Source organism: Chaetodon trifascialis, chromosome 15 (genome assembly GCF_039877785.1).
Source record: "Chaetodon trifascialis isolate fChaTrf1 chromosome 15, fChaTrf1.hap1, whole genome shotgun sequence".
In the NCBI taxonomy this organism is placed as follows: Eukaryota; Metazoa; Chordata; class Actinopteri; order Chaetodontiformes; family Chaetodontidae; genus Chaetodon; species Chaetodon trifascialis.
In genome coordinates, this window is record NC_092070.1 from 1,057,528 (window position 1) to 1,077,721 (window position 20,194).

Genomic DNA, 20,194 nt, shown 5'->3' on the forward strand with positions numbered 1-20,194 from the left:
CCAAAACTCACGAGAATACCGGGAGCACAGCGTGCGGACGCCCGGGCTGAAGGACACATGGCAGAGGCCGAGAGATCTGATCTGGCGAGACACAGAGGCAAGGACAAAAGATCAACTGGCAACAGAGTATGGGAGCAGCATGCTTAAGAAGGCGGACCATAATGAGGGAAATTAGAGACAGGTGTGTCGACTCACCGCTTACCGCGAAGGAGATCAGCTCCGCCCCTGCCACGCTCCAGCCCTGGACGCACATAAGAAAAAGAGGAAACAGGAAAAAAAAAAAAAACAAACATAGCCAGGAACCACAGCCATAACAGGTGTCATCTCTCAAAAAATAATCAGAAATCCAATTTAATAACAATAAACATATGTATATATATGTTGGCATTCAAAATAAATGATCACAGAGAAAGTTATTGGGTTGTTTTCACAGGTTTACTGGCATATAGCCTGTTACCCTCAATGGACAGCTTATGTCATCATTTGGGAAAAGTTCCGCTTCCCTGTACACATGAGAACATCATGTTTTAAGATTTACATAAGATAAGATAAGATATACCTTTATTAGTCCCATAGTGGGGAAATTTCAGGTATTACAGCAGCAAAAGTGGATAGCAAACATAGAGGGTGTCAGTAAGAGGACATTAAATATCAAACCACACAATATAAACAATATAAACAAGGAATAATGAAATGTAAACAAACAATACTGATATTTCACATTGATATGAACATTGCACCTTGATATGATTGCACATTGATCTGAATATGAACATTCAGTACTGATATTGCACATTGAATGATAGTTCTCCTGACTGGAGTATTGATAGTGAATAGGTTCCTATATTGCACATAGGAATTGATATATTGCACCCTAAGTTGAAATTCACCTGAGCAAATATTTTCACAGTATGAATGAACACAGTTAATGTGTATTATAGTGCAGTCATAATGAAAGTCTTGTGAGTGTGTGGTCTACTGGGAGCACTGCTGGTGTGTAAAGACAGCTGCGGGAAAGAAGGACCTGCGATAGCGTTCCTTCATACACGTGAAGCAGTCTCTCGCTGAAGGAGCTCTCCAGTGCTGTTAAAGTGTCCTGCAGGGGGTGGGAGTCGTTCTCAATCATGGATGACAGCTTAGCCATCATCCTCCTCTCTCCTACCACCTCCACTGAGTCAAGGGGGCATCCCATGCACCAGAGACTGTTTTTGAAAGTGTTGAAAAATGCATTTACAAATTTAACTGTGACTGAGAACACATTATTGACAATAAGATCTCATAATCTTATATCTTTGTGGTTAAATTTGGAGAACTCTAATATATGCTTTCATTTAACATGATCAGATGTGTTATTTGCAGTTATTACTACTTCACAAAATTCAGCAATAATCGAGGGTCAACAACTCCAGATGACGAGATGGCACTGAAGCCAGCTTCATGTGCATCACCCCCTCACATACAGTCACACTGTCAGCTACAGTAGCACCTTTTCTTTGTGTAATTTAGCAACTAAACACAAAAACAGTAATGTGTTAACCATGTTAATTTTGTCTTGTATTTGTACATATGCATGTGATTTACTACTCTTTAGTGTATTGTCAGTCAGCTACTACAAGAAAGGCACAGTCCCTGTTTGCAGTAAAACTAAAACATTCATAAATGTACATGTTACAAAGAAAACATTCCACACCCTTTCAACACAAACCTACTTTACCTAACTCCGACCTAAACTTCTTAACTTAATAAAGCTAATCGTATCCAGTTTTTGTTCAGTTTGTCTTTTCTGTGTAGTCACCGTGTTAACAAATTGTGCCTTATTTTCTTACACGATAAGGTGAGCCACTTCTTAAAAATGTGATAACCTAATCGTAACCTTATAACTGTAAGTCTTTTTATTCACACCGTGAGTTTGCTTCATTCTGGCCCGCGTTTACATCCCGCTGCAGGCCAACATGCAGGACGCACAGCGTATACTCGAAGACCAGATACTGTGTGTGGAGCAGACCAACCCGGACTCTTTAGTTACTGTCCTTGGTGACTTTAACAAAGGTAACCTCACCAACAAACTCCCTAAATACAGACAGTTTATTAAATGCCCGACCAGAGAGGAGAATATTCTGGATCACTGTTAGACCACAGTCAGGGATGCTTATCACGCCATCCCCCATGCTGCACTGGGCCACTTTGACCACGTCATGGTCAACCTGATTCCTGCGTACAGGCAGAAACTAAAGCTCTGCAAAACTGTAGTGAGGACATCAAAGAAGTGGACCAGTGAGGCTGTGGAGGATCTCCAGGCGTGTTTGGACTCTACTGACTGGGATGTGTTCAGGGCTGCTACCAACAGTCTAGATGAGTGCATGGAGGCTGTGACGTCCTACATCAGTTTCTGTGAGGACTGCTGTGTTTCATCACGCACCAGGGTGAGTTACAACAATGACAAACCCTGGTTCACAGCCAAGCTCAGGTTTGTCAAAGGAAGAGGCCTTCAGGAGTGGGGACAGGACAGATTCAAAGAGTCAAAGTACAAGTTTAGCAAGGTGGTGAAAGAGGTGAAATGACTGTACTCTGAGAAGCTCCAACACCAGTTCTCAGCTAGCAACTCTGTGTCCATCTGGAAAGGACTCAGGCAGATTATCTACTACAAGCCTTAAGCCCCCCACTCAATCAATGATCGACGCCTAGCCAACGACCTGAACGAGTTCTACTGCCGCTTTGAAAGACAAAGGGACAGTCCAGCAACCATTCATTTTTAACACCTCACTGGAGACATGTCACATGCCAGCCTGCTTCAAGTCTTCAGCCATCATCCCAGTTCACAAGAAGCCAAGGACCACAGGACTTAACATCTTCAGACCCATCGCCCTGACCTCTGTGGTCATGAAGTCCTTTGAGCGCCTTGTGCTCTCACACCTCAAGGACATCACCGACCCTCTCCTGGAGCCCCTGGAGTTTGCCTTCAGAGCCAACAGGTCTGTAGATGATGTAGTCAACTTGGCCCTCCACTTCATCCTCCAGCACCTGGATTCTGCAGGAACCTACGCAGGATCCTGTTTGTGGATCTCAGTTCTGCTTTCAACACCATCATCCCAACTCTGCTTCAGGAGAAGCTCTCCCAGCTAAGCGTGCCTGACTCCACCTGCAGGTGGAATACAGACTTCCTGTCTGACAGGAAACAGCGCGTGAAGCTTCACACATCTCCAACTCAAAGACCATCAGCACCGGATCCCCCCAGGGCTGCGTTCTTTCTCCTCTGCTCTTCTCCCTGTGTACGAACAGCTGCACCTCCAGTCACCAGTCCGTCAAGCTCCTGAAGTTTGCAGATGACACCACCCTCATCAGACTCATCTCTGATGGAGACGAGTCTGCCTACAGGTGGGAAGTTGACGATCTGGTGACCTGGTGCAACCAGAACAACCTAGAGCTCAATGCTCTTAAGACAGTGGAGATAGTTGTGGACTACAGGAACTCAGCCTCACCTGTCCCCATCACCCTCTGTGACTCCACTATTGACACTGTGGAGTCCTTACCTTCCCAGGGAACTATCATCTCCCAGGACCTCAAGTTGGAGCCGAACATCAGCTCCCTCATCAAGAAAGCAGAGTAGAGGATGTACTTCCTACGGCAGCTGAAGAAATTCAATCTGCCAAAGACAATGATGGTGCACTTCTACACAGCCATCATTGAGTCCATCCTCACCTCCTCCATCACCATCTGGTACGCTGCTGCTACCGCCAAGGACAAGGGCAGACTTCAGCGTGTCATTTGGTCTGCAGAGAAGGTGATTGACTGCAATCTTCCATCTCTTCAGGACCTGTACGCCTCCAGGACCCTGAGGCGATTCAGGAAAGATTGTGGCTGATCCCTCTCACCCCAGACACAAACTCTTTGAGACACTCCCCTCTGGCAGGAGGCTGTGGTCCATCAGGTCCAAAACCTCACGCCACGAGAACAGTTTTTTCCTGTCTGCTGTAGCCTGATCAACAAGGCCCGGAATCCCCCCCCGACACTCTTCACACTTCATCTCTACTCATCTTGTCACATTGATTTGCCATTTGCCATTGCCATAACTCTATGCATTACTTCAGGCTCTCAACGCTTTTTCTCTTGCTCCCTCCCTGCCCTTATCTGCCCTGCTGCTGCTGCTCTTGTCTTGTGCGGTCTGTGTCTGATCTATTGGAGCCTCTCTCTGCATTCTCTCCGAAAACCCAAAATCATGGATTTGATTAGCTGGTCTCTCAATGCAATCGACCAAATTTTCTCGACAAAGAGACTGGGTCAAGGTGAGCCCTCCTGCCCTGACAGAACGTCTGCAGCCGGATACACGATGGACTCCTGGGAAAGGTGGAGGATCGTGTGCCTGTCGATCCTTTCCGTTGAGGATGTTGAAGATGTCTACACATTTGGATTTATGATAACAGGCTTTCTGCTGTCTGGAGTTATCAGCTTCCTGATTTATCGCAAAGTTTGGAAGTTGATGGCAGGACACTTGGCTACCGAGAGGCTGCCCGTCATGGTTGAGGGAATGTGCAGGGCTGTCAACACTCAGACTCAAGCAATAAGTGAGATCGGTCGCAAACTGGATGCGATTCTTGATCAAAATCGCTAGCTGGATGCGAATTCTGAACTCCTTCACAGGGTGGATTCCAACTTGGAGAAGTTGTCAGCTCAGCTTGGATCAAATTGACCACCGAATTTGGATATATTTGAATTACAGCCACCGAGAGACTCAGAAAGACTCAAGGCAGACGAAAATTGCAGTGTTGGCCTAACCTAAACAAATTGTTATCTTCATTGGCTCCCCGAGATAACTGGCCTTCTCAAGGTCGGCATCTCTCCACTCTCCTGGATGTTATGCAGACAGGACGCTCTGGCCCTATCTCCTCCCCCAAACATCCTCTACTCCCGTGAACTTTGTTTCTGGATCAGAACTCTCCGAGGTCGTCTCCATGGCTACGGCTGTGTCTTCGTCATCAGTCATCAGACGGAAGAGACAATGGGTTGGGACTGAGCAGAGATGATGTACATGGGCTTACACATACACACACACGAAGACACATATAACACACACACTCCCCTCAAAGTCAACGCCTTCGTGGCTCCTTCCCCCTTCCTTTCCTTGTCGTAGTATAGCACGGAGGGTTGCTGCGAGACGCCGTAATGTGGCTGCGTGCATGCCCCCTCTGTGTCTGTGCTGTGAACCCCCCCCCCCCCCCCCCCCCCCACCCGCTCCCACATGTGCAAGTCTTTGAGTTTTGTTGTAATGTCTTATTATGTTGCTTGTGTGCTGAGGTGTTTTTTTCCTAATCCCACACTTTGCCCCCCCACCCTACACACACACACACACACACACACACACACATACATACACACACAGGAGTCTAGTTTGGGATTTGCTTTTTTTTGCCTCTTCCTCCCTCTTGTTCTCCTTTTTCTTATCTAAGTAAACGGGGCGCTGATTGCTGGATTGTGCAGACCCACAGTTCTCCTGTTCCTGTACTCCCCATGTTATGTGTCATTGTTTTTTTCATGTTTCTTGGACGGGATGTGACTGAAATGAAATTTCCCTTCCGGGGGACTAATAAAGGCTTTCTGATTACATTAACGCTCAGCTTGGACTTCTTTCTGAAAAAAATAGACTGTGTTTCAGAAGAAAAAAAAAAGACTTGTGTATGTATATTTGTATTGTTATATTTAGTGCTGTTAATCGATTAAAATATTTAATCGCGATTAATCTCATGAATGTCATAGTTAACTCGCAATTAATCGCAAATTAATATCACATTTTTATCTGTTCTAAATTTCCCATTAATTATAATTTTAATACTCTTATCAACATGGAAAAGTGGATAGGCTTGCTTTGTGCAAATGTTTTTTTATTGAAAATAATTTTCAATTTTATATTTCACACTTACATTCTCACTTTGAGCAGTCATTCACAGTTGAAGCAAAATCTCACACAACTTAAGACTGTCAATAAACAGATGACAAAAAAATAAAAACTTGGTTACAAAAAAGCCCCTTCAACAGCCCTTTCTAAGGGATCAAAACAGGGTAATACAAGATAAAGTTACAAAGTGCACATCATTGTAAACTAGGACCCAAGCTATAGTGCAGTTAAAGCATGGCTTAAACTTTCCTTTCTTTAGTTTCCTTTGAACATAATAGCATCTACATGCCTCTGTTGAAAGCCATCCATTGTCGCCTCTTTTTGACAAGGAGGTGGCGGAGAATTGACATTAGCTGTGTGTTTGGCCATCAAGTGGTATTTCAGACTAGATGTGCTACAGTGATAACTCAGTTCACACTAACAATACACACAGATAACTTTGGTGTTGTCAGTCGACCCATCTGACAACTTTTTGAAACTAAACTTCCCATTTAGAATCTTGTTCGCATCCAATTCGGCATTTCGCGCTTGACATCCACACAAACCGGTAGCCTACTCTTTTACAGCTAGCGAGCAAGACCAAACATGTACGTGGGGCATGCCTCTTATTTTGTTTCCTGTAGTTTTCCTAACGTTACTAGCAGTGGCCACAGCTTATTAAAAACTACAAGTTCACTAGGTCACTAAGAGCTTTAATCACGCGATAAAAAAAAATGACGCCATTAAAATTTATTTGCGTTAATGCAGTAATAACGCAATATTTTTGACAGCACTAGTTATATTTTTTACTACTTTAATAGCTTATTTTTTACCAGATGTGTCATGCACCAACTTCACCCAAGCAAATTCCTCGTATGTGTAAAATCATACGTGGCAATAAAGGCTTTTCTGATTCTAAAGATTCTAGTGGGTTGCAATCATTTAGTAGATCCATCCAACCATTTTCTATGCCGCTTATCCCTTTCGGGGTCAACAGGCGAGAGGCAGGGTACACCCTGGACCGGTCGCCAGTCGATCGCAGGGCACATACACACACCATTCACACTCACACTCACACCTAGGGGCAATTTAGAGTCACCAATCAACCTAATGAGCATGTTTTTGGTCTGTGGGAGGAAGCCGGAGTGCCTGGAGAGAACCCACGCATGCACGGGAAGAACATGCAAACTTCACACAGAAAGGCCCGACCCGGGAATCGAATCTGCAACCTTCTTGCTGTGAGGCACGCACACTACCTGCTGGGCCACCGTGCAGCCCTCATTTAGTAGATGTATATTTGAAATAATTTATGTATTAGCTGATGATATTTAATGTTTCATGTAAAACCCTGATTCCAAAAAGTTGGGAATCTGGGTAAAATGTAAATAAAAACAGAATGTAATCAGTGATGAACAAGACCCCATCCTTGCTTGTGAATGACTGAGCCTTTCAAGGATGACTCTTTCAGACCTAATTGAAATACTGTCACCAATTAACCTGTTCAGCTGTGGAATGTTCCAAATACGTGTTTTTGGAGAATTCCAAGTTTTGTTTGTCGTTTTTGCCCCCGTCCTAACTTGTTTGAAACATATTGCTGGCATCAATTCAGAATAAGCATATGTTTAGAGATATCTATGAAGTTGTTGAGGTAAGACGTTAAAGGTATTTTCATTGTATTGTTAATGAAAACAGTTAATGTTGAACTGTTCCATGAATTGTTTGTACAAGTGGTGGTTAATATTAAGAAGGCATTAAATCAATGTGTCTTTTTTGCTCATATCAGGTGTGGCGAGGGGCACTCCTCTTGGCTGACTTCATCCTCTCTAAGCCGACCGTGTTCAGAGGTGCTACAGTCCTAGAGCTTGGAGCTGGAACAGGCTTAACCAGCATCATCATGTCAACCTTAGCCAAAACAGTGTACTGCACAGGTATAATGCCATCAAGAAGATGTCCTAATTAAATTGTAGATGTAGATTAATAGGTTATTATATTTGGATTGGCAGCTGAGAATTCTGTGAATACCACTAAATCAGCTTGAGTTTAGAAGGTGCTCGTCAAAGGTCTGTATTGTGTTTTTTTTTTTTTTTTTTAGCTTTCAATATTGTCTCATGGTTTTCATCAGTGAATCGAGCTGACAAAAGAGTAGTCACATGATGGCTGATGTAGACTGAAATTGTGAGATTTCTGAGTTTGTGACAGCTCAGACAAAGACAAAGAATTCAGAAATTATTATGCCACACACACACACACACTGACCTGAAGCTCAAGAATGGCATTCCATGCTCAAGTCCATTCACAGAAATCTCAGTTGTTTAACTTAGAAATTCAAAGATATTGACATAATCCACAGCACAGTAGTTGAAATATCTGGCGTAATTAGCTCTGATCATCATTCAGGAATGTTATAGCTGCCTTTGTCTTGCTTTCTCTTCTACATTTTCTTTTTTGTTTGTCTGTTCAGTCTTCATCTCTCTTTATCCAAATACAATCACCAGAGAGCAATTGTGGAATATTTGAAAGTCCCTTACTTTTTCACAAATTTTAACACGCCCATAAAGTTTTTGAGAGATCTTAGCTGGAGGAGCAGTGTCATTTTATGGGTCATGGAGGAGGTGCGAGGCAGGTAAATACACTGTAGTGCCAGTTAAACTGTGCTACAGTGCAGGAAACAAAATGTTTTTTGTTTGTCCCTGCTGGACCATCTGCAGTTTGCCTAACAGGCAAACAGGTCAGGGAATAATAATGTTAACCTTGGACTGTACTACTTCCTGCAACACTGCAACTCCCCAAAGACAAATTGAAATTCACCTAGTTCACTGCACCCACCTCCACCTGGATCGCAAACTTTCTGACAGACAAGAAGTAGTAGGTAAGGCTGGGATAAATCACGCCCAGCACCTGGTCAATCAATGCTGGTGCCCCCCTGTGATTTGTGCTCTGTCCGCTGCTCTTTTCTCTCCCATGCTGTTTTAACCTCCTGTCTATTAAAAACAGGCTAAAACAGCTTGACCTCTGATGCAGTCACAACAACCTGGAGCTGAACATGTTTTAAACTGTGGAGACTAAAGTGAATTTGAGGAGGACATTTATTGCCAAAAACAAGTGCCTGTCGCAAATGTTTAATTCGAATGGCTGAGAGGACTACTCCATTTTTGAATTGTCTTTCATGCTTTTAGGTTGAACAAAGTCCTCTTAGCACATAGATGTTATTTTGTATGAAGGGGTTCCAAAAAGTAAAGTCTTATACACAGAGTACAGCACTGTACAGTGGTTCAACAAGACTGACAATTGCAAGTGCAGAAAGAGACAAAGATACCTCTGAGCAACAGCTGAATAACAATATGAGGAATTACCAGTCACTTGTAAATAAATTGGAAGCTGTGTAGATTTAAATAGGAACAGATCATGTTTCAGGGTTAACTGTACAGTAATGCCTATGACAGTCTGTAATTAATTCTTAAAGCTTTCGAATGAGAAAGAAGGTTAGCTTTCGGTTAGTTCTACTGGAACTGGATCACACAATATCAGGTACACATACTATATACGGACACAGCTCAAACCTATTCAGTCTAGACTGCCGAAAGAGAAGAGTATAAAGAGAATAGGGTTCCCAAGTAATTTAGAGTCCAGTTGCACAGTTGTGGTTCAGTAATGATCTTGGCTCACTTGTGCTTTTCTAGACTGGAAAACAAATTAAAAATTGAAGGCTATCAGGGGTGGGGGATTGCAGAAATGCAGTTCAGCAAAAGTATGCTGAGCAAAATAGACCTCTCATCTACTATCATCTTACTTTTTTTAATTTTGTTTTTGTTTTCATGCTGAAACACCTAACTTTGTTTTACAGATGTTGGAGAAGACCTTCTAAGCATGTGCAAGAGAAATGTAACATTAAACAGACACATGATGGAAACTTCAGGTGAGATGTGAAGAGAAGTGTGCCAGATTACTTATTATTTTTCCCTTATTTCTTTCTCAGTTTTTTTCCAGTTGCAGCGGATGCCATGGGCACTGGTGTCTAAGTGTAATATATTGCCAATTTGCTGCCATTTTGTGATAATATATCAGTAGGAGACAATTATGATCCTCATAATTACTCAAATCATGTTTCCCTTGCTTACATATAGCCAACAATAATACTGTCACTAAATACAGAATATTAGACCACCTTTGTTTTCTTTAATTTCTTGTTCATTTTAATGCCTGATACCACTAAAGGTATATTACCTGAAGAATACAATGAACACGACAAAAAAATGCAGCTGATTCCACAATACTTTGTGTCCTATTTGACATGCTTAAGCTTAATCATATTCCCAGGGTATATAAGAGGCCATTTCATGTCATAAGCAGCACTGCACATGCAAAGGCCTAGAGTGGTTTCCTGCTTACATTCAAGCCGTAGCACAACTCAGAAGTTGTCAGCTCTCACATAATGCCTAAAACAAAAGAATTATGTGAAGCAGCCATCTTGTCACTGCTGGAAATTGGCATGAGCGAGAGACAGGTAGCCAAAAAACTGAAGATCTCCAAGACAACCGTTGGACAGCTGTTACACCAAGAAAAATCAAGCCGAACATGGTACTACCAAATTGCTAGCTGGTCGAGGCAGGAAACGTCTTTCTACCCCACGAGAGGACCATGCACTCATCCGTTCCTGTGTCAGGAATCGTTGTTAGACCTCTAGGGACCTTAAAAATGAGGGGGCACTGTTGAGAAATGTCACTTGTTCAGCAAGGACAGTTTGAAACCGACTTCTTGAAGCTGGTCTGAAGTCACACAGGGCACGGAAGGTCTGGTTACTCTTTGCTAGGGATCACAAGGATTGGACTGTTGATGATTGGGCTAAGGTCTTTTTCCATCAGCTGATAAACTCTTTCCTGCTTCGAATGACTGGATTTTCCAACTAGACATTGCCCCTTGCCACACGGCAAGGTCAGTTAAAGCCTGGATGGAGAACCAGAACATTCAAACCATGCCTTGGTCTGCTCAATCACCAGATTTGAATCCAATTGAAAACCTGTAGAACATCATCAAACTCAAAATGGAGAACCACAAGCCCAAAAACAAAGCAAATTTGTTTACATTTTTGCAACAGGAATGGGCTGCTGTGACAGCAGAACAATGTCAGAAGCTGGTGGAGAGCATGCCAAGGCGCATGGCTGCAGTCATCAAAAACAATGGTTAAGCAATCAAGTACTAATTCCTATGTGTATCATGTGACTAACAGACAGAAAAGAAAACATGGAATGCCTAAAAGCACTGTTTTTGGCAGTACAATGTCATAGCTATTGATGTAAGAACTTAAGTGATTTTGGTTATTATCAAGAAAACCATGGAAAATAAGAAGAAGAAACGTACTTTATTGATCACACCACACAGTGAGTTAGTTGCACACTACACGCCATGCTTCTCGTGAAATTATATTTCCGCATTTGACCCATCTTTGGACTGTCAATCCTCCACGGCAGACCATTTTTTTTCGTCACCATTGGTCAGGTGGTGATGTTCTTGCACCACTTGCAAGAAGATGTTTTTAGTGGGGGTTATTACAGAGGAAAACCCGGGTGAACACGGGGAGAACATGCAAAGAAAGGCCCCCTTTTTTCCTCGAGCAGCAGCACCAAAGGCATGGTGGAGGACACACCACCAGCGCCACAGTGGGATTCGAACCGGGGACCTTCTAGCTGTGAGGCGACAGTGTTACCACTTGAGCCACCGTGCTACTCTGGCTAGATATCAGGTCTTAAATTAAACTCTTATGAGCCATTTTTGTTGTTATCATTATATTTGTCCAAACAGATGTACCTTTAGTTGTACCAGGCATTAAAATGAACAAGAATATTAATTTTTCTAGTTTCAAGTCTAATAAATTTTTTCCATGACTGTATATACCTTAAGGAATGACGGTTTATTTGGCTTAATACTATGTCCTCTGATTTGTTATTCATCAGGTGGAGAGGTTAGAGTGAAACATCTAGACTGGCTCCAGCATGACCTTTGTACAGGTAGCACACACACTTATTTCTGCTTTTCAAATCAATGTGCTACAGTATAAACCTAGAGCCACATGATTTACTAATAAAATGGTGCAGTGAAAATGCATCCCAGTTTTCAGTGAATTTTCAGCCCACTGGATTATGCAAAAACGGGAAATAGGGATTATATGTAATCTACACTGTGATCGACTGGCAACCGGTCCAGGGTGTACCTGCCTCTTGCCTGTTGACAGATGGGATAGGCTCCATATATATATATATATGTATATATATACACATATATACACACACATACATATATATATACACACACACACACATACATATATATATACACACACACATATACATACACATGTGTGTATATATATATATATATATATATATATATATATATATATATATATATATATATATATATATATATATATATATATATATATATATACACACACACACACACACACATATATATATACACGTATATATATATATATATATATATATATATATATATATATATATACGTGTATATATATATACGTGTATATATGTATGTATATACAGACAGACAGACAGACAGACAGACAGACATTCATTCATTCATTCATTCATTCATTCATTCATTCATTTATTTATTTATTTATTTATTTATTTATTTATTTATTTGCTGGCCATTCACGCGCGTGGTGAGAGAGGATGCTGGCGTTTGCTGCTTCTCCACCCACGATCTTTAAATTGCATTTATATAACTTGATTGCGCTTCTACTTCCCTGTGTAATGTGTCAGGGAAATTCTCTGTGTTGCTTGTTGAGAGTTGCTAATTCTCTGAAGAATTACAGACTTGGTGTGATGAATCAGGTCTCTTTAATACATGCAGCATGGAGGGAAGACTCATGCAGAGTGTTCTCTGCAGATCTCCACAATGTCTTGGCTTTTATACTTTTCAACAAAAGGACAGATGGTTATCACACACACACCTGGTAATCATAAACCTTCCTTCAAAGACAACGACCTTTTGGGGGAGTTCACTCATCCTGTTTCTTTAGGGTTTATACTATACCATAAACTCCTCAGGTACAGTGAATTGTACCTTTACCTTCCCCCTCTATCCTGTGTCCCTCATTGGATGCCCTTTGATGTTCTTTCTCCTCTCAGTGACAGAGGGCCATGAAGAATTTACAATTCATAGACTGACTCCCAGGATTAGTAAGTCATCTAATTCCTACAAATGATAAGAGATAAGATAAGATAAGATTTTTACTTTATTAATCACAGCACACATGTTACAGGAGGGAGACTGCACACATGCCATGCTTAGTGAAATTATTTCTCCGCATTTGCCTATCCTGGTCGTCCTTCCTCCATAGCAGACCAGGAGCGGTGGGCTGCCAGCCGACAGTGGCGCCCGGGGACCCAGTTCCTTTCATCACCATTGGTCAGGTGGTGATCTTCTTGCATGTTTTTAGTGGGGTTATAGTTATGGGGGATACCCCGGGTGAACACCGGGAGAACATGCAAACTCCACACAGAAAGGCCCTTTGTGAGGTGCAGGGAAAAACAGGCGGTTCTTAACTTTAAAATCAATTTCTTTATTGTCTACAAAAAGGTTAAAAACTTTGGGGAAAACGGAAGGGAGCAGAAAGCTTCTCCTGGAGCTTGAAGCGCGCATCCACGGTGTCCTCTGCTGGGCCTTAATCACTTGAGGAACACCCCCCTCCCCATCAGGTTGATGTCACACACACTCAGGTGAGGGTGATTCCCTCATCAGGCTGCCATGGCAATTGGACACAACAAACTCCGGCCCGATGAACTTGCATCTTAAGGTCAACATTCATCCACCTCCAACGGATAGAGTAGCTGGACCGGTCTCCTGAGAATTAAACGAGAAGGCAGTCTGACAGCACAAGATCTGATTTTCCCATCTCTTCCTATAAATGTTTCTTCTATCCGTCCCAATTTCCACATGTGTTTTGGTTGTTTGTCTTCATGTAACAACACATCTCCCACCTTGAATGGTGCAGATTGGTTCAGGTTACTCACGCAATGCGCGGAACGAAACTCCATCAGATAATCCTTCCTCCAACGATTCCAGAAATTATTAGTCAACCTCTGATGATACTGCCATCTCCTGTTAAGCTGGACAGCGCTCGTTTTATCCATGCTGGAGTCGTGAGCCGGGCAGGAAGGAAGAGTGGTAATCCTCTGTCCAGTTAGGAAATGAGCTGGGGTTAGAGGTGAGGGTTCGCTGCTTTCTGTGTGAAGATAGGTTAAGGGATGAGAGTTTATCACAGCTTCAACTTCACAAAGCAATGTCTCGAGCTCCTCACGCTCAAGGTAAGACCTCCCAAGCACCTTCCGGAGGCACGTCTTGACGGATCTCACCAAGCGCTCCCACATACTGCCCCACCAGGCGGCCCGGTCCACAATGTATCTCCAAGAAATCCTCTTCTCTGTGAACAACTCCTGCATTTCCTTAGCTTTCATCAGATCTCATAAACACTTTAAATCTTGTTCAGCTCTCTTAAATGTTCTTGCATTATCAGAGTAAATTACATTACAGATGCCACATCTGGAAATAAATCTTCTGAAAGCAAACAAGAAAGCATCAGTAGATAGATCTTACTAACTTATTCATGAGTGCATTTATCACTAGGTCTTTACGGCCAAATCTTCCGTTAAGCATGTTGATTGCATTATCATAATTATCACTAGATAATGCAAGACCCGCAACTGCGCTCACTGCGGTGCGGGATAGAAATGACTTTAAGTAACTAAATTTATCTGTCTTGCTTAGACCTTCATTATCATGTATGGCTGTTTTATACTGACCCCAGAACCCTTGCCACTCACTTATTTCTCCGGAGAACTTCTGCATACTTAATTTTGGGAGCTTTACTGTATGATTTCTTTGTACATAATTTCTTTGACTGGAGTTACTTGTGCTGCCCGCTTCTTCATCCGTGCACATTGTGCGTTTGATTCTCGTCTTCCGTGCGCTTATGCGATCCATATACTCCATCGCTGAGTTTATCTCTTCATCTAAATAATTTTCCTCAGTTGCTGCTTCAATGTCTCTGTCGTAATCAACTAAATTTTGTTCTTTGTGGATTAACTGTTCCATAAGTTCTTCAAGAGCATCATAGTCCAATTCTTCCTCCCGTAGTTCCTCATCAATCTTGTTCATCAGCCGGGTCGTGGCAGCTCTAACGACCCCTCTGATCCTTTTCATTCGCGCACCTTCAGCCGTGCTTCTCCCTTTCTTTATCCCTGCAGCTTCAGTCGAATTTCTGATCCAACACAGTCTTGATCATCTTCTGTTGGATTGCATTCCCGGGTTTTCGGCACCAGTTTGTGAGGTGCAGGGAATAACAGGCGGTTCTTAACTTTAAAATCAATTTCTTTATTGTCTACAAAAAGGTTAAAAACTTTGGGGAAAACCGAAGGGAGCAGAAAGCTTCTCCTGGAGCTTGAAGCACACATCCACGGCGTCCTCAGCTGGGCCTTAATCACTTGGGGAACACCCCCCTCCCCATCAGGGTGACGTCACACACACTCAGGTGAGGGTGATTCCCTCATCAGGCTGCCATGGCCATTGGACACAACACCCTTTTTTCCTCAAGCAGCAGGCACCGAAGGCATAGTGGAGGACACGCCACCAGCGCTCATAGCGGAAATTCGAACCGGGACCTTCTAGCTGTGAGGCGACAGTGTTACCACTTGTTCCACCGTGCCACCAAATGTTGCACTACTGTGATATTTTTTGAGGTAATTTGCGCTTGTGCTACTTGTACGAGCCCTGTGCACTAGTTTTCCTGGATTTTGCATCCCACATCTCACCCACCTCCCTAGGGAGGCGTCCAGGGGGCATCCAATAAAGATGCCCAAGCCACCTCAGCTGACTCCTCTCGATGTGGAGGAGCAGCGACTCTACTCTGAGCTCCTCCCGGGTGACAGAGCTCCTCACCCTATCTCTAAGGGAGCACCCTGCCACCCTGCGAAGGAAACTCATTTCAGCCGCTTGTATCCGGGACCTCGTTCTTTCGGTCGTGACCCAAAGTTCATGACCATAGGTGAGAGTAGGAACGTAGATTGACCGGTAAATCGAGAGCTTCGCCTTTCGGCTCAGCTCCTTCTTCACCACGACAGACCGGTACAGCGACCGCATTACTGCAGCCGCTGCACCGATCCGCCTGTCAATCTCACGCTCCATCCTTCCCTCACTCGTGAACAGGATCCCAAGATACTTAAACTCCTCCACTTGAGGCAGGAACTCTCCCCCAACCTGAAGGGAGCAAGCCACCTTTTTCCGGTCAAGAACCATGGCCTCGGAGTTGGAGGTGCTGACTCTCATCCCAGCTGCTTCACACTCGGCTGCGAACCGCCCCAGTGCATGCTGAAGGTCCTGGCTTGAGGGAGCCAACAAGACAACATCATCTGCAAAAAGCAGAGACGAAATCTGGCGGCTCCCGAACCGAACCCCCTCTGGCCCTGGCTGTGCCTAGAAATTCTGTCCATAAAAATGATGAACAGAACCAGTGACAAAGGGCAGCCCTGCCGGAGTCCAACATGCACCAGGAACAGGTCCGACTTACTGCCGGCAATGCGGACCAAGCTCCTGATCCGGTTGTACAGGGACTGTACAGCCCTCAATAGAGGGCCTCCAACCCCATACTCCCAGAGCACCTCCCACAGAATGACGCGAGGGACACGGTCGAATGCCTTCTCCAAGTCCACAAAACACATGTGGACTGTTTGGGCAAACTCCCATGAACCCTCAAGCACCCTGTGGAGAGTATAGAGCTGGTGCAGTGTTCCACGGCCAGGACGCAAACCGCATTGTTCCTCCTGAATCCGAGGTTCGACTATCGGCCGGATTCTCCTCTCCAGTACCCTGAAATAGACTTTCCCAGGGAGGCTGAGGAGTGTGATCCCCGATAGTTGGAACACACCCTCCGGTCCCCCTTTTTAAAAAGAGGGACCACCACCCCAGTCTGCCAGTCCAGAGGCACTGTCCCCATCTGCCACGCGATGTTGAAGAGGCGTGTCAACCAAGACAAGCCTACAACATCCAGAGACTTGAGGTACTCAGGGCGGATCTCATCCACCCCCGGTGCTCTGCCACCGAGGAGCTTGCGAACTACCTCAGTGACTTCAGCCCCGGTGATGGATGAATCGACCACCAAGTCCCCAGTCTCTGCTTCCTCTACGGAAGACATGACAGTGGGATTGAGGAGATCCTTGAAGTATTCCTTCCACCGCCCGACAATATCCCAGTCGAGGTCAACAGCTCCCCATCTCCACTGTAAACAGTGTTGACAGAAAGCTGCTTCCCCTTCCTGAGGCGCCGAATGGTTTGCCAGAATTTCCTCGAGGTCAGATGATACGACTACAAAGTCGATCACTGACCTCCGGCCTAGGGTGTCCTGGTGCCACATGCACTGATGGGCACCCTTATGCTTGAACATGGTGTTTGTTATGGACAAACTGTGACTAGCACAGAAATCCAATAACAGAACACCGCTCGGGTTCAGATCGGGGAGGCCGTTCCTCCCAATCACACCCCTGCAGGTATCACTGTCGCTACCCACGTGAGCATTGAAGTCCCCCAGCAGAACAATGGAGTCCCCGGTTGGAGCACTTTCCAGTACCCCTCCCAGGGACTCCAAGAAGGCCGGGTACTCTGCACTGCTGTTCGGCCCATAGGCCGAAACAACAGTGAGAGACCTATCCCCGACTGGAAGGCGCAGGGAAGCGACCCTCTCGCTCAGCGGGGAGAACTCCAACACATGGCGGCTGAGCTGGGGGCCTATAAGCAAACCCACACCAGCTTGCCGCCTCTCACCGCGGGCAACTCCAGAGTAGAAGAGAGTCCAACCTCTCTCAAGGAGTTGGGTTCCAGAGCCCAGACTGTGCATGGAGGTGAGCCCGACTATCTCCAGCTGGTACCGCTCAACCTCTCACACTAGCTCAGGCTCTTTCCCCCACAGTGAGGTGACATTCCATGTCCCCATAGCCAGAGTCGTTGTCCAGGGTTTGGGTTGTCGGGGCCCCCGCCCATGACAGCCACCCATATCACAAAGCACCGGCCCCTTCTGATTCTTCCTGTGCGTGGTGGGCCTACGGGAAGGCGGGCCCACGTCGCTCCTTTGGGCTGTGCCCAGCCGGGTCCCGTGGGCAAAGAGGCTACCAGGTGCTCGCGAGCGAACCCCAACCCCAGGCCTGGCTCCAGGGTGGGGCCCCGGTGACACCAATCCGGGCGACGTATGCTTCCTTTGTTTTTTCTCTGTCATAAGGGGCTTTTGAACCGCTCTTAGTCTGACCAGTCACCGAGAACCTTGTTTGCCTTGGGAGACCCTACCAGGGGCATTAAGCCCCAGACAACATAGCCTCTAGGATCATTCAGGTGCTGAAACTCAAGGAGGAGTATACAAATACAATTATTATTAAAAAAAAAAAAAAAAAAAAATCCTCGCCCTGCCTGGGGCGGTATTGTGCCTCCTTTCAAGCTCGGGTCCTCTACCAGAGGCCTGGAGCTTGAGGGAGATCCCGGCCTCTGTTGACCTTGTGTTCAAGGCTTGCTCTTGTGCAGCCATGATCAGTGCCTCTGTGCTGTCTTTCAGTCCAGCCTTTTCCAGCCACTGGTATGTTTTCGATATGTCAGCCACTTCCTCAAGCTGTTGATGGTCCATGCCATGCTGGGGCTTGTCTGTCCATACCAACCTTTCTGGCTCCTCCTTGCTGGGCTTCTGCTGCCTGAGGCATTCACTCAGCAGGTCCTCATTGGGGGGCATCTTCCTGATGTACTCCCAGAGGCTTGCTGTTTCCTCTTGGATAGTGGCTCTGACGCTCACTAGTCTGCGGCCTCCTGTCTCCTCCTGCTTAGTGTATAGCCTCAGGACGCTGGACTCAGGGTGAAACCCTCCATGCATCGTAAGGAGCTTCCTTGTCTTGATATCAATAGCCTCCATTTCTTCCAGTGGCCAGGATATTATAACAGCAGGGTATCTGATTACTGGCAGGGCATAAGTGTTTATTGCCTGGATCTTGTTCTTGCCATTCAGCTGACTCTTCAGGACCTACCTCACCCTCTGAAGGTATTTGGCTGTGGCTGATCTCCATGTTTCCTCCTCATGATTCCCATTTGCCTGTGGGATCCCTAGGTATTTGTAGCTGTCCTGAACATCTGCTATGTTGCCTTCAGGTAGTTCAACCCCTTCAGTGGTGATCATTTTCCCTCTTCTGCACACCATCTGTCCACACTTATCCAGTCCAAATGACATCCCGATGTCACTGCTGTATATCCTGCTGAGGTGAGTGAGGGAATCAATGTCACGCTCACTCTTGGCATACAGCTTGATGTCATCCATGTTGAAGAGGTGGCTGATTGTTGTCCCACTTCAGAATCAGTATCCAAAGCCATTCTTGGTGATGATCTGGCTGAGGGGGTTTAGGCCTATGCGGAACAGCAGGGGGGACAGTGCATCTCTTTGGTATATACCAAATGTGATGCTTACTGTAATTGGCTGTGAGTTGGCTTCCAGAGTTGTCTTCCACAACCCCATCGAGTTCTTGATGAAGGCTCTAACTGTCCTGTCGATCTTATACAGTTCTAGGCACTCCAGTATCCATGTGTGTGGCATTTAGTCATAGGCTTTCTTGTAGTCCATCCAGGCAGTGCACAGGTTAGTACTTCTGGTCTTACAGTTCTGGGTGACTGCCCTGTCAACCAGTAGTTGGTGTTTGGCTCCTCTGGTGTTGTTGCCAATTCCTTTCTGTGCTCTACTCATGTACTGATCCATGTGCCTACTCATCTTAGCCACTATGATGCCTGAGGAGCTTCCATGTTGTACTCAGGCAGGTTATACACCGGTAGTTGGATGGTACCGGGCCCTTCTGTGGGTCCTTCATGATGGCCTTGGGTCAGCCACTCTGGGTGGGTTCCCGATCTTAGCAGCTGATTCATCTGTGCTGCCAGTCATTCATGGAGTGCGGTTAGCTTTTTGAGCCAGTAGGCATGGATCATGTCAGGCCCAGGTACTGTCCAGTTCTTCATCTTAGACACTCTTTCTTGGATGTCTGCAGTGGTAATTTGTACTGGTTCCTGTTCTGGGAGGCCACTGTGGTCTGCTTTTAATTCGAGCAACCACTGGGCATTGGTGTTATGCAATGCCTCCTTCTCCCAGATACTCTTCCAGTAGAGCTCAGTTTCAGACTTTGGTGGGTCTATCTGGGTCTTCTTACTACTCTGCCATTGAGAGTAGACCTTTGCTGGGTTGTTGGAGAAGAGTCTATTTATTCTCCTGGTCTCGGCTTCTCCGCTGTATCT

At 45.1% G+C, this 20,194-nt stretch overlaps 1 protein-coding gene across 3 annotated transcripts in view; it reads left to right on the forward strand.

The window, feature by feature from the left end:
- The window catches only part of mettl22 (methyltransferase 22, Kin17 lysine), a 179,005-nt gene that overhangs the window by 83,046 nt on the left and 75,765 nt on the right, over positions 1-20,194 (forward strand). For all 3 annotated transcript variants that reach the window (XM_070980235.1, XM_070980237.1, XM_070980236.1), the window contains exons 6-8: positions 7,653-7,797; positions 9,714-9,785; positions 11,821-11,874. In XM_070980235.1, the coding sequence (XP_070836336.1) occupies positions 7,653-7,797; positions 9,714-9,785; positions 11,821-11,874 (271 nt within the window). The remainder of the gene's footprint in view (positions 1-7,652; positions 7,798-9,713; positions 9,786-11,820; positions 11,875-20,194) is intronic.